This window comes from Leucopleurus acutus (genome assembly GCF_964270905.1).
Source record: "Leucopleurus acutus genome assembly, chromosome: 18".
NCBI lineage: Eukaryota > Metazoa > Chordata > Mammalia > Artiodactyla > Delphinidae > Leucopleurus > Leucopleurus acutus.
The window spans coordinates 75,476,103-75,490,017 of NC_139160.1; the positions used below are offsets into that span (position 1 = coordinate 75,476,103).

Below are 13,915 nucleotides of genomic sequence, written 5' to 3' on the forward strand. Positions count from 1 at the left end.
AATAATGTAAGATTTCAGAGGAATAAGAGATTTAAAAGGCATTGTTCCTTGGAACTCAAAGTCGATATGGTTTAACACAAGCTGGATGCCGATTTCGGGTCTGAGCGGTCCTGCCCATGCGTAGGGACACACCATCTATGTGTGTCTGTCAGCAGAGTCGAGCTGCGACTTCTCAATTTTAGAAACGAGAGGCTGAGAAGCAGCAGGACCATGCCAGGCTCCTGTCTCAGACTCTGTACTTTTCCTTAATGCCAAATAGGAAAAAACAAGCACATTCCTCCCTGCAGTAGCCTTTCTGGAGAGGAATTTTCCTATAGAGTTGCAGAATGAATGATAGCCAGCATGAGTAATGAGTTTAAAATGTATTTTCACATTTTTTATGCCTTGCATAGCACTCTCAACCTTAAATCAGTCGAACTGCTATAGTTTGTTTTTCTCTTGCGTTCCAGAAACCTGGATCTTAATCTCATCCGTTTCCAAAATACACCCTAAAGCTATCTCAAATCCAGGTAACCGAGAGAGAAGTGATGTTTTTAAGCATTCTTCCTAAAGAAACACTCCATCGCTCAGTCCTTCCTCATTCTCCTTGACCTTTCTGTGGCATTTGGTACCGTGAGCCTCCCCCTGCTTCAAGAAGCCTTTCCCCTCTGCCAGCCACCCACCCTCCTGTCCTGCGTTCTCCCCCCTCCATGCTTACATCTGACCGTTCGTATCCTCTATCACGTGTGCTCTGCCGTCTGCCTCTCTGCTTGTAGGAATGTCACTTTTCCTGGAAGAGATCCTCCCTCTCGAGAGATTTTTTTTTTTTTTTTTTTTTTGCGGTACGCGGGCCTCTCACCGCTGTGGCCTCTCCCACAGGCTCCGGACGCGCAGGCTCAGCGGCCATGGCTCACGGGCCCAGCCGCTCCGCGGCATGTGGGATCTTCCCGGACCGGGGCACGAACCCGCGTCCCCTGCATCGGCAGGCGGACTGTCAACCACTGCGCCACCAGGGAAGCCCCCGAGAGATTTTTAAGTCTCCCCTAGACATTATTATCTTTTCAGTCCTAACAAATGCTCTTGTTCAAATCATCGCCACTCGGTTTAACCCTTGGGTAGGCGGCTGTCACTTCAGAGTCCACATTCGCAGCCCTAACGGCATCCCCATCGCTGGTCCTGGCCGACTCCCAGGGATCTGTAACTCGGTGAAACCCCACTTGCACTGCTCCTGCAGCTGCCCGAGTCTACATTCTCACTGCTTTTCCGTTTCCAATCTCTCTTCGAAGCTGGTCAGCTGTACACCTTTGTTGCTGGATGAATAACACTTTACAGATACAGCCTCCTTCCGGGCACACCCTCACTCAGATACTTGCTGGAACTCCCCGTGTGATGCCCCGGAAGGTCCAGGCTCCTCCCACACCCCAGGGCAGAGCTGGGGCAGAGCCCACGAGGTGCTCACTCTGCCGCTCGACATTGTGGCTTCCTTTTCCCTCCTCCTCGCCACATTCTGTCCCTGCTTTTGCAAATCCAGTGTTTTCTCCCCATGCCCGCCCTGCGGGGCTCACCTGGCCACTGAAGCCCCCGTCTCTCCTGTGGATCCCTGGGCATTTGCACGGCTTTCCTTTCTGCCCCTGGTCTGCTGCTGAAGGTGCTCTGGAGACGATCACCTTCGAGTTGATCACCTTGTGTGTCGAGTCGCCATCTAGAAGCCTGAGAAGAGGCACCTGTTAGGATGCACCCTGCGTCTCCTGTACATGCTGGCATTTTAAGTGTCAAAGGCTTTAACACACACACACAAAACCCAGCCAACATTAACTCAGCTGAGTAGAATGAGCATCCCACAATGACGATCACAGATTATTCATCCCTACATCCCCCAAGATAGTTGGACAGTCATCCGTGCTTTTTCTTCTTGCACTTTGTCAATTGTTTCCGTACATTCCTGTAATTTATTGTGTCTTATCACCCCTCTAGAATGGGAGCATTGAAGGAATCATTTCTTTTAGGTATATATTTCTAAAAGCTCTTGGCTAGTTCTTTGCATACCAATTGAACTGTGTAGGACTTGAGAATTACGTGTTCCATCCCTGCAGAAGCCTCGTGGTGTAGAGGAGGAACGTGTTGGCCCACGGCTCATCACTCTGCATTCCGCTCACACAAAGCCCCCAGAGTGGCCGCCAGCTCAAGGGCATCTCACTGTTTCCCACGGATGGACCAGCCCCTGTACCTTTTGCCACTTTCCTCTGGCTGTAGATTTGGAGGGAGTTCTCTGAGTCGCTCACCGCACTCTCGTGTTTCTCGAGCGCCCCAAACTTATTCAAGGAGTCGTCTTCCTCCCCAGTAAGAAGCTTCTCTCCTCCCCTGAAAATCTTTGCATCCCTTTCCTGAGAGACGTTCCTCTGCGTAGCCTCCGTCTCCCAGCAAAACCCTGCTTCCTCTCCTCTTCCAGACATGTCCCCTTCTGTGAACTTACACCTCTGACTCCCAGGTGAACTTGCACTCCGGTCCTGTGACCAGTGAAGAGTTAGGCTTTTTCTGCTCGGACATTGCTCTGAGGATCGCATAAAACAGCAGCTAGCTTTCACGGAGTATCAGTGAGAGCCGGACGTCACGCGCCCTTGTCACCTTATATTCAGTGACATCTCCCAGCGAGAGTCAAGTCCTAGGAGCCAGGACTGGATCAGGTGCATTGCTGCCAGGACCCTCTGTGTTTGGGACAGGTTCTGGGTTTTTTTGTTTTCAAGAAATTGAAACTTATGCAATTGGGGGCAGGAGAAACTTCTTTAAGAAAAAGAATAAAAATGACCAAAATTTAGGGAGCAAAGTGGACATTTATTTAAAATGAGAAGATAAAGCAAAGCAAAATACTCATTGTTCTGTGCTTAGAACAGTGCCTGCGCACACTAGATGCTCAATAAAGATCTGTTGAAAGGAAAGGAAAGAAGCAACAAAGAAATCACTACAACAACATTGCTGTAGAAATTTTGTCAGAAAAAGCTGTCAGGCACCCAGATGTTAACCGTGGGTGCTTTGCTCGGCTCCCACGGGCCTTAGCAGTGGTCTTTGAAAGTGGCGTGTGGTCTGGAGCTTCCCCTGTAGACTTGGGGTCAACCGGCTTCCACCCGTCTCCAGCCTCCAAGATTCCAGGAGTCAACACTGACCAAATTGATTATCATTTCCTGACATTCGACATTGTAAAACCATGTAAAGTAAGACTTTTTTAAAAAGCAACTATGCATGAACCTTGTGTATTTGTAGGACAATAATGACATAATTATCAGTGGTAGTTAGTGGGAAAATAGTGAAAACACGAAATTTCCTACCGTCGGTCAGGAATAGCTTTCCAATACTCACAAGTGTTTTCTTCTGCAGGTTAACGCTCTTAGGTTGAAATCAAACAGCTCTGGCCCTTTGATTTTGTTTGTTGTTTAAAAGCTATGACATTATTATTGACTCTATTCCCCACACTGTACATTTCATACCCGTGACTCATTTATTCTGTAACTGGAAGCTCCGTTCCTCTCAATCTCCCTCACCTATTTCTCTCATCTCCTGCCACCCTCCCCTCTGGCAACTACCTGTTTGCTCTCTGTATCTATGACTCTGTGTCTGTTTTGTTATGTTTGTTCATTTGTTTTGTTCTTTGAATTCCACATATAAGTGAAATCATACAGTAATTTGTCTTTCTCTGTCTGACTTACTTCACTTAACGTGATACCTTCAGGGTCCATCCGTGTGGTCACGAATGGCAAGATTTCATTCTTTTTATGGCTGAGCAGTATTCCATTGCATATATGTACCACATCTTCTTTATCCATTCATCCATCCGTGGGTTGCTTCCATGTCTTGGCTATTGTGTCTTGTCCAGTTTAACACTCTTAGGTAGAAAGCAAACAGCTCTGGCCCTTTGAATGAGTAAAACATGTTTACCACACACACTGAAATTTCCTTACCTTAAAATGTTCAATAAGTGGCGATTAGAACTCAAGGCATATCATTAACAGTGGAAATCCTTCTATATGTTTCCAGTAATCTCATGTGAATGGGGAGAAATGATTACTGTGGTGTATGATTTCTCTGTAATAATTCACATGAATTCTTCAGTTAGTAAACTTGTCAACTATTTCGCAGTTACACAGAGTGTGGTTTCTTTAAGAAAGTGGATTTTTTATAGCAATGTTGTTGTATTCATTCATTTATTATTCATCCTTTTTTCTCTCTCTTTCAACAAATACTTATTGAGCACCTACTGTGTGCAGGCACCCTTGGAGGCACCAAGATTGCATTTGAGCTCGTGGTGTCGATTTTCTGGAAGGTGGAGACAGAAAACAAACGCTTGAAGCGTAACATGTCATGCGATGAGAAGGACCGTGTAGCAAGCTAAAGCAAGTTGTGAGGACAGAAATTGACCTGGGGAAGGGAGAGGGGTGCCGCTTTCCGGAAGGTGGTTGGGAAGGCCTTTCTGCTCGGGGTGGTTTGCGCGGAGCCCTGAACAAAGCGCAGAGCCCCTGGCTTCGCTCCGGGAGAGTGAGGGGAGGAGTGGAGGGATGCAGAGAAGCCGGTGGGGCTGGGGAGGGGTGCGGCAGATGGGCAGCTGGAAATGAGGTCCAAGGCGAGCAGGGAGCGGGGTCCTGGAGGGTCCCTCAGCCTCAGGAAGCCTTTGGATCGTGATCTGAGCAAAATAAGAAAGCGGTGGAGAGATGTGAGTGGGAAATGGTGTGAACTGACTTAGCTTTTTTTTTTAATTAAAAAAACATTTTTTTTCTTCTGGCTGCGCCACGTGACACGTTGGCATCTCAGTTCCCCGACCAGGGATCGAACCAGCGTCCCCTGCAGTGGAAGCGTGGAGTCTTAACCACTGGACCACCAGGGAAATCCCATGACTTAGCTTCTAAAGCAGGGCTTGTCAACCTCGGCCCTATTGACATCCCAGGCCAGATGTCTTGTCCCCCAGTCTTCATCCTGGAGGCCTGTCCTGTGCATTGTAGGGGGTTTTGCAGCATCCCTTACCTCTACCCACCAGATGCCAGTAGCACCCACCTCCCCGGTGTGACAACCAAAAATGTCTCCAGACAGTGTCAAATGTCCCCTGGAGAGGTCGGGGCTGGGGGGACGGGTGTGGGGTGCAGTAGCATCTCCTATTGAAAACCACAGTTTTCAGAACATCACGCCCACCCAGCCTGATACTCTGGTTATATAAAAGCTAGCACTAGGCTACTGAATTGTTTTTGCATTCATATTTCGAGATTTGGTAGAATTGTCTCGTTCGACTCATACTCAACTTGAATGCGTCTTCATTGCGTACTTGTGTTCAATCATCATATCTTAATGTGAAGACTGAGACTGTATCTTTGAGTCACATCCCCCGATGTGATTCATCTTTCCTGTACCTGTGAGAACAGCACCAGGAAGCAGGGGGCGGTCACAGAGAAACCCTGTTCACAGGCTGCAAGAAAATTCCACAGGAATTCGAATTAGCTAATGTTACGATGCGCCCATCAGAAGGCTGCCCCTGAAATACACAGGGCACTGATTTCACAAGATGCAGAGATACATAAAAGACTCAGACACACCCTTAAATCTCTACGTGGGATTTTCCAGCCCTCACTTCCCTACTTGTTTGCTTAGATTCATTGAGAATCTCAAATATTTTCTTTTGGTGTGACTTTTCTTCACCCTCAAAACCCTGATGACCGCGGCTTGGAGGTAAGAACAAACCTGATGACTGTATTTGATCTGTGTGTTTTTTTAAATTTTCCACAAAATGTGCGTCCCGTACCTGCACTTTTATAGCCAAGCCTTCTTCAGACTTCATGCCAGGGTCCTCTTGACGGGATGCCGTTGCAATTCCTTTGGTGTTTAAATAATGGGTGTACTTTTGACGAGGAATGTTGCAACCGGTCTTGCATGAAACTGACAACTTTACAGCCAAATCAAATTTTTGAGAGTCAAAACCTCATTGGGGTTGAATCGACAAATGAACAAGTTGGGGCACAGGCTCTCATGCACGGGTTCAGCGTGGAGTCAGGGTGTTTATGAGAAGAGGCTGACACACAATGTGGTGACCAAGAATCCCTCGGTTACTATTCATGAATAAGCATAACCCCAAAGTGGCGATGTCGATATTGATGTCGCAACTCTATTTCAGTGTCTAGAGGACAGTTTTTCAAGCTGGGGTTCCCAGTTCTTTACCACTGAGGCATGCGTGATAAAGGCACAGAAAAGAAGATGCTTTACTCTTTACATCAGCAAAGGAAATAAGGAAGAAAGCCTTTACGGAAGGGGCCAAGCCAAAGAATGGGTGTGGGTGGACGGCAGAGCCCTGCACACCTCGGTCTAAACCCAGCGGCAACACACCGGCTCACTGTGAAATGTGAAATGCGGGTAGATTGACCTCCTCAGGCCTCAGTGACCTCATCTCAAAAACAGGCGAGGGAGTGACAGCTCTTCAGAATTGTTATGAAAATGAGAAGTAAGTCAAGTCCCGCCTCTAGCAGGGGATTAGCACATAATAAACGTGCAGGAGACGGTAATTACCGTAAGAACAGTGTGAATAATTGTCATCAGGTTGACCACTTATTCTTCCATCTTAAGAAGGACTCGCTCCCTTATTCCAATCCAGAGCCATCCTTGGAATAGACAGACGTGCGCTCTTACGATAAAAACGTAGAGAAAATGTTAGTAGATAACGTAAGGATCACAGCCTAAGTTTTGAGACACATTTTCAAACATTTTTTGGCTACAAGTGAACCTGCTGATTGGACATATGATTTTTTTTTTAACTTTAATAGCAAAAATGGAGGGTTCGACTGTAGTTTACATATAGCAGTTGTTTATGAGATAGAAATCCATTCTGGGGGAAGCTAGCATCACATACTCGTACCAGGAGTTCACACAGTGTCTCAGAGTACTGGGTCCTGTACCGCCAGGCCTAAGAGGACGTCCCTCTTACCTAGGTGCTACGCCCTGCTTCACGCGCTGAGCCTAAACAAGAGCCCCTGGAGAAGGTTCCCTGACCCACTGCCACCCAGCTGGGAGCCCACCAAGCTCCTTCATCTTCTTGCTCGTTCCTCTGCTTGTTTGTATTCAATCACGGTCCCGCGGGCGACTGCAAGCTACCTGTCTGCTCATTTCTGGACCTCCAGCTAGTGGAGAGAGTCTGGCCAGAGGAAGCATTCAATAAACAACTGAATTAAAGAGTGAGACAAAAAAAGCTTAAAGAGAAATAAAAGCAGGTGGATGTCTGTGTCTTGAGATCGCTTTAACACCAAACCTGTTTTACTAATTTTCAGAAGATGATTTTTAAAAAGGCAAAATAGAGTTGACCAAGTTGAATAGATACTCTTTCAGTTCCAGCCCGTTCAATAATCTCTGGCCATCAAGAGCTGAGATGGTGAAGCTCCCCTGACCTCGCCTTGGCCGCGATGCCCGCCTTGGCCTGGCCAAAGCCTTTTTACTTGTTTTTTAAATGCAAGGAGTCTGGAGCTACTCCCTGGGTCGTGGAAATAGAACCTCTTCCACCTGGTTGTCAAAGCCCTGCTCATTTTGCCCTCATTCTATCTGTCCAACTCTTCCTTCTCTAAGCCCCAGAACGGCCTCCTGTCTGGGCACACCAGACCCGCTCACTTGTAAAGGAGCGGCCACTGCGCTGCACAGAAGATGCTCTGAACAAGATTACTATGGTGGGGAGGGAAGAGGGCTGAGCGGGGAGAGGGCGTCCCAGGCATAGGGAATGCGCATCCCAGGCATCAGAACGTGTCTGTGTGAGCATCTGGGTAAATGCTGAGGGCCTGGGTGCTATTTGAGTGCAAGTCTCAAGGGCAAGGGGAGACAGCAGCCAGGAGGGAGAGCTAGGATGCTGTCAAGCCCAGCCTTGGAGATGAGCTCTGGGGGGCTGGCCCCCTGCTTCCTTCTGCCGTCACGGTGGGTAAACTGTTCCTCCATCCGTAAGATATAATAAGGCATATTCCGTTTATTATCCTTTTTGAATCATGTATTGGCCTAAAACTTCAGAACAGTCTGACTAAGAGATACCCAGAACCTACTAAGCACCGCAGACAAGGGGCAGAAGCAACATGGCAAATCCCTGATGGTGAACAGAAATTCCCCAGAGGGTGGGAGCACGTCTTTCAGCCTAATTTGGACAGTGGCGTCTGTGTTCTTCACCTCAGAGAACTCAGTACAGCACATGCGTTAAACATTTAGGTAATTTTGTTACTGTATAGAGTGCAGAAGTAGGATTTTGAAGTTTAGTATTCCTAAGTGGATAATAAACTGTGTAACAATAGCGAAAATATATCTGTTACATTTTTTTCAAAGCTATAAGGTTGCCTCAGCTCCACTTCATTTAAAAACTCAGAAAATTTCTGAAACATGAATAGATTGCTAGGCTTCTTTTAGGAGATAACCTTCCCAAGATAGGCAGTTCTGTAATGACAAGTAATTAGACGTATGACATCAAAAATTCTTTATAGATTTCATAATAATGTTTGAAAATAACAAGTTATGAAATTCATTATTGCCACTGAATGCATCCCATTATGTTTAACGGTATTATGTCAAAATGTGGTGAATGTTTTGTAGGCTATACGTTTGATTAAGGGTGATTATTAATTTACTGTTTCAAACATAATTAATGTTTGTTTTCATAAGTTTTATTGTTTCCTTCCACTCTTTGATTCAACTTGCTCAGTACACTTTATCAGAAAAGAATTGTTTTTACAATTTGTTTCAGGTTTTGAAACTAACATGAACCTTACTAGCCGAGATGATCTTGGTACATCAGAAATTGCATCCGAGACCCAAGATAGAAATGCAAATAACCATGGGATTCAATTATCTAATTCACTCTCCAGCGCGATCACTGCCGAAAATGGAAATTCCGTCGCAAACGGTAAGCACTTCGTTACACCCGGAAGTAAGTAGATACACGTTCTAAGTTGTATCAACTTTCTAGGGAGAATGGAATTAAAACAAAAATGAAGTAGGCTTAAAAACTGGAAAAGGGTATAGAGTATGAAATATCACTCTAGGGTGTGTTGTCAACTTCTTATTTTCAAGTTAAAGAATTCAAATTGCATTCGGTATTAGTTGACTTTTCAGAGATTTTTATGGAGTATTTGGTCTGTGGAAACCAGTATAAAATGAGACGTATACTGGGCAGAAGGAGGCGATGGATGCTCTAACAGTATTTTTAATGAAAAATATATCTTTTTCATTTCTTTTAAAAATTTATTTATTTTTTAAAAATTTTTTATTGCAATATAGTTGATTTATAATGTTGGTTAGTCTCAGGTGTACAGCAAAGTGATTCGGATATATATGTGTGTGTGTATATGTGTATGTATATATATGTGTGTGTGTGTGTGTGTTCTTTTCCCTTATAGATTATTACAAGCAATTGAGTATAGTTTCCCGTGCTATACAATAGGTCTCCGTTGGTTATCTATTTTATATATAGCAGTGTGTATATTTTAATCCCAAACTCCTAATTTATCCCTCCCCCCTCCCCTTTTTCTTTTCATTCCTCAAAAGTGTGAAGGAAAATACTACTGAAGGAATGATAAACACCACACTGGCTTTAGGTGTTCGATGTGAGTGTATCAGTGAAGGTATCCTGTAGAAATTGGCCTGACTCTGTGTATCCAAACCCTGTCTAATAGTGGCTTAAACAAGTAGCTTATTCCTCCCACACTAGAAGAAGCCCAGGGCTTCTAGTATTGTCTGAAGGGAAAATTCAGACCAATCTTTTCTTGAAGAGACTGAGAAGGTGGGCATGGGATGCAATGAAGGCCAAGCAAAGAAGCCTATATTCTAGGCTTTTCTCTGAAGGACATTGGAGGCATTCACTGAGTCCACAGGAGGTAGCTGAGAAGCTTGGCTGTGCCTTTTAGGATTGTGGGGACAGGCTGAGTCCAGCACCTGCCAGGGCCCTGGGGTGAAGCCTTGAAGGGTCCATCCTGAGAGTCAGAAGAAAACCCAGGAACCCCAGCTCAGCTATGAATCTTCTTAATCCCTGGGGCAGGAATGAGGTCCTCCAAGATTGACAGGGCCCACAGGTACCTGGGAGAAAAAAAGTATAATCTATCCCAAAGGACAATTACAGTATTCTAGACTTCAGAATGTTCTTACGAACCATTTTTCAAATACCAAGTTCAACACATAATCAAAAAGAACCAGGCACATGAGGACACAAAAGCAGATGAAAATTACAAGCAGAAATAGCAATCCATTGCAGTGTATTATCCATGGGGGTTCAAAAGATTGGAGTTCAAAACCGTGTACTTTAAAATAAGTATGTTTACTAGGCCTAAGGAGATAAAAGAATGAGAACCTCAGCAGAAATCAGAAACCATGAAAACGTGTCAAATGGAAATTCTGAAATTGAAAAATGCAGTCATAAAACTAAGTACAATAGAGGATGAGGTTAAAGTCAATTAGACACAGCCATTAAAAAAAATCCTAGGGAAGTGGAAGACAAGTCAGAAAATATCAAGAATGAAACGCAAAGAAGCAGAAGAGTGGAAATTCCAGAAAATGGTTTAGAACCTATATTCCAGTAACATAGTTTAGAGACCTGAAGGATATGCTGAGAACTGGTTTTGGAATTCTGGGAAAAGGAGAGAGAGTCTGTGGGCAAGAGAAAAGATGTGGTGAGAAATGGGAGAGAATTCTCCTCTGTGGGCAAGAGAAAAGATCTGGTGAGAGATGGGAGAGGATTCTCCAACACTGATGAAAGCACTAAGAAACAGGTTTAAGTTGGCAGTTTCTCATAAACATACGCTTTCCATATGACCCAGCAGCCCCCCTCCTGGGTGTTTACCGAAGAGAAATGAAAACAGCGTCCATATAAACACCTGTATGCAAATGTGTATCCTACCTTTATTCATAATCACCTAAAACTGGAAATAAATGAATTGTCCTTCAGTTGGTGACTGGACTGTATTCGTTATTAATTGCTGTGTAAAAATCACCCTCCAGAACTTAGAGGCTGTTGTTTTGTAGTTTCTGTGGGTCAGGAATCTGGGTGCAGCTGAGCTGAGTGCCTTTGGTTCAGGGTCCCTCACGAGGAAGCGATCAGCTATCAGTCAAAACTGTAGTCATCTTGAGGCTGGTTGGAAAGATGGTCTGATTTCAACAGCACTCACAGGAGCATCTCCACAAGGGAGGCCTCACAACAGGGCGGCTGGCTTCCCCCAGAGCAAGCGGTCCATGGGAAAGCAAGGAAGAGCACCCAGGATGGAAGCCACGCCCACTGCACGGCTGCTCTTGGAGGGGACAGCCAGCACTCCAACCTCATCCGGCTTGTTGGATTCAGGCCATATGTCCAGTCGAATCGTGGGAAGAGGTTACATGAGGTGTGAGTGCCTCTGGGTGGGCCCATCAGGAGCATTTCACAGGCTGACCAGTGCATGGATCAACTCCGCAATAAAAGAGGATGAACCATTATTACACACGACAAAATGGATGCATCACAAATGCATTGCACTGAGTGAAAAAAGAATCAAAAGACTCTAAGTATGATTGCATTTATATGACATTTGGGAAAAGGCAAACTACAGGGACAGTAAGAGATGAGTGGTTACCAGAGGCTGGATGCAGTGGCCAGGGCTGGGCTGTGTAACAAAATGTCACAGGCCGGGTGACCTGTAAAGAGCAGTGATGTGTTGGCCACAGTTCTGGAGGCTGGAGTCCAAGGTCAGGGTGCCGACACCGATGACAGCCCTCTTGCAGGCTGCAGATTGCCAGCTTCCTGCTTGCCCTCACGTGGTGGAAGGAAGGAGCTAGCTCTCCGGGGTCCCTGTTATAAGGGCACTAATCCCATTCATGGAGCCTCCACCACATGACCTAATCACCTCCCAAGGGCTCCACCTCCTAACACCACCGCACTGGGGGGTAGGGCTCCAACATATGAGTTTTAGGGGGACACAGACATTCAGACCACAGCAGACCACAGAGGGGCATGTGGTGGTATTGACAAACAGGAATGAGTGTGTTCCTATAAATTTATAGGCAGGTGCATAGAATAAAGGTGAATCTCTCTTTCTGTAAATGTCAGTTTTGTTTTAAAAAAAAAAGCCTGAGTAGAATAACTACAAAGAACAATACTCCTAGGCATATCATAGTGAGACACTGGTAACCAAGCATGAATCTTAAAGGCAGCCAGAGGTTAAAAAGGAAAAAAAAAGACAAATTACCTTTAAAGAAGCAGTGGAAGTCCAAAGACAATGAAATAACATATTTAACATGCTCAAATAAAGTAACTGCCAATCTAGAATTTTACAAACAGTAAAATACTTCTGTAAGAATGAAGGGAGTTAAGGATATCTTATCAAAACAAAACAAAACAAAAACTGAAAGAATTAAACATGGGCAGACCCAGAATGCTCAGGTAAAAGAAGGAAAAATAAACAATAAAAAACTAAGTAAAGGTAGGAGGGGGTAAAAATAATATTTACTATTATACACTGATAAATCACATTAACAGGTTATAATTTCAAAGGTAACCACTGAAAGAACAGTGGAGAGGTGTATAATTTCCAAACTATTGAGTAAAATAGAATAATAAAAAGTCAATCAACCTAGAAGATAGCAAAAGGGGTAGAATAGGAATATCTTCAAGGTACGACAAATTGAAAATTCTCAGATGGTAGACAAAAAAGCATACATGAAAGTAATTTAAACTCAATTGAATTCCATTAAACTTTAAAAGACTCTTATTTAGTGTAAGTTCACATTAAAAATCAATTAATACAATATTTTAAAGTTTCTGAAAACATGTAATACATGAGGATGCTGAAAATTTAAATGTGAAGGGATAGAAAAGGAAAAGATATAGCATGCACATATTAAAAACAACAACAGTTCTGTTTGGAAGTTAAAAATTACATTGCTGAGTAATCAATAGATTCAAGAAAGACAAGAACCTAAGTTACTGAAATATAAAATAAGCAACAAAGTCAAATGTTAATTCTTTGAAAAAAATATCTTTGAAGCATTAATAAAATTGAGAATTCTCTTTCAAGGGTGATAGAGAAATAAAGTGGACACAAGTAGCCAATTCTGGGATGAAAAAGGGGACCCACTACAGATCTTCCAGAAATTAAAAAAATGATAATGATTATATTATAAACAGCTTTATGGCAAAATAAATTTGTGAATTTAGATGAATACTTTTCTCCAAAAAAATTACAACTAACCCAAAATAGAGAAAAGAAATAGGAGAGCTAAATAGTAATGTAAATGTTAAATTATTGCGTTTGTAAATGAATACTTTCCTACAAGGAAAACTCTAGGCCCAAATGATTTTTCTGGTAAGTTCTCTCAAAATTCTAAGGAGGAAATAATTCCACTGTTATACAGACTCTTCCAGAGAATAAGAATGAAGAAGGAGAAGAAAAAAAATTAAAGCAGAAACCTCTCCCAGCTTGCATAAATAACCACTTAATTTATGACAGAATTGGCATTGGAGGAAGAATAATCAATTGCTGTCCATGTGAGGAACAAAAATGAAACTTGACCCCTACCTTACGCTATACGCACACAATCCCTGGTAGATTTTAGATCTAAACGTCAAATGTAAAGTAAACTTTATAGAAGAAAATATAGAATAATAATTTTTTAACCTCAGAGATGGGAAAAGAAAGGACTTCTTAAACAAATTAAACAGGATACAAAAAAGTGCTAACCGTAAAGGAAAAAAAATATATATATATACACACACACACATATATATATGTATATGTATGTAATGGGATAAAATATTTTCAACACATTTAACCAACAAAGGGCCCTATTCAGAGTTTACTTAAAAACAAACAAAAACTACTGAACAGAAAAACAGAAAGGACAAATGAAAAGGCATGTCAACATTTTTAATGAAGTCCAACTTTATTCGTAATTAGAGAAATGCACGTTAAAACCGCCACGTGATCCT

The 13,915-nt window shown here is 43.4% G+C and overlaps 1 protein-coding gene across 1 annotated transcript in view; it reads left to right on the forward strand.

Moving 5' to 3' along the window:
* MYO16 (myosin XVI) overlaps positions 1-13,915 on the forward strand; it is a gene marked incomplete at its 3' end in the record, with an annotated part of 531,603 nt that overhangs the window by 491,480 nt on the left and 26,208 nt on the right. Inside the window, exon 34 of the mRNA XM_082859271.1 lies at positions 8,714-8,872. Within this exon, the coding sequence (XP_082715397.1) occupies positions 8,714-8,872 (159 nt within the window). The remainder of the gene's footprint in view (positions 1-8,713; positions 8,873-13,915) is intronic.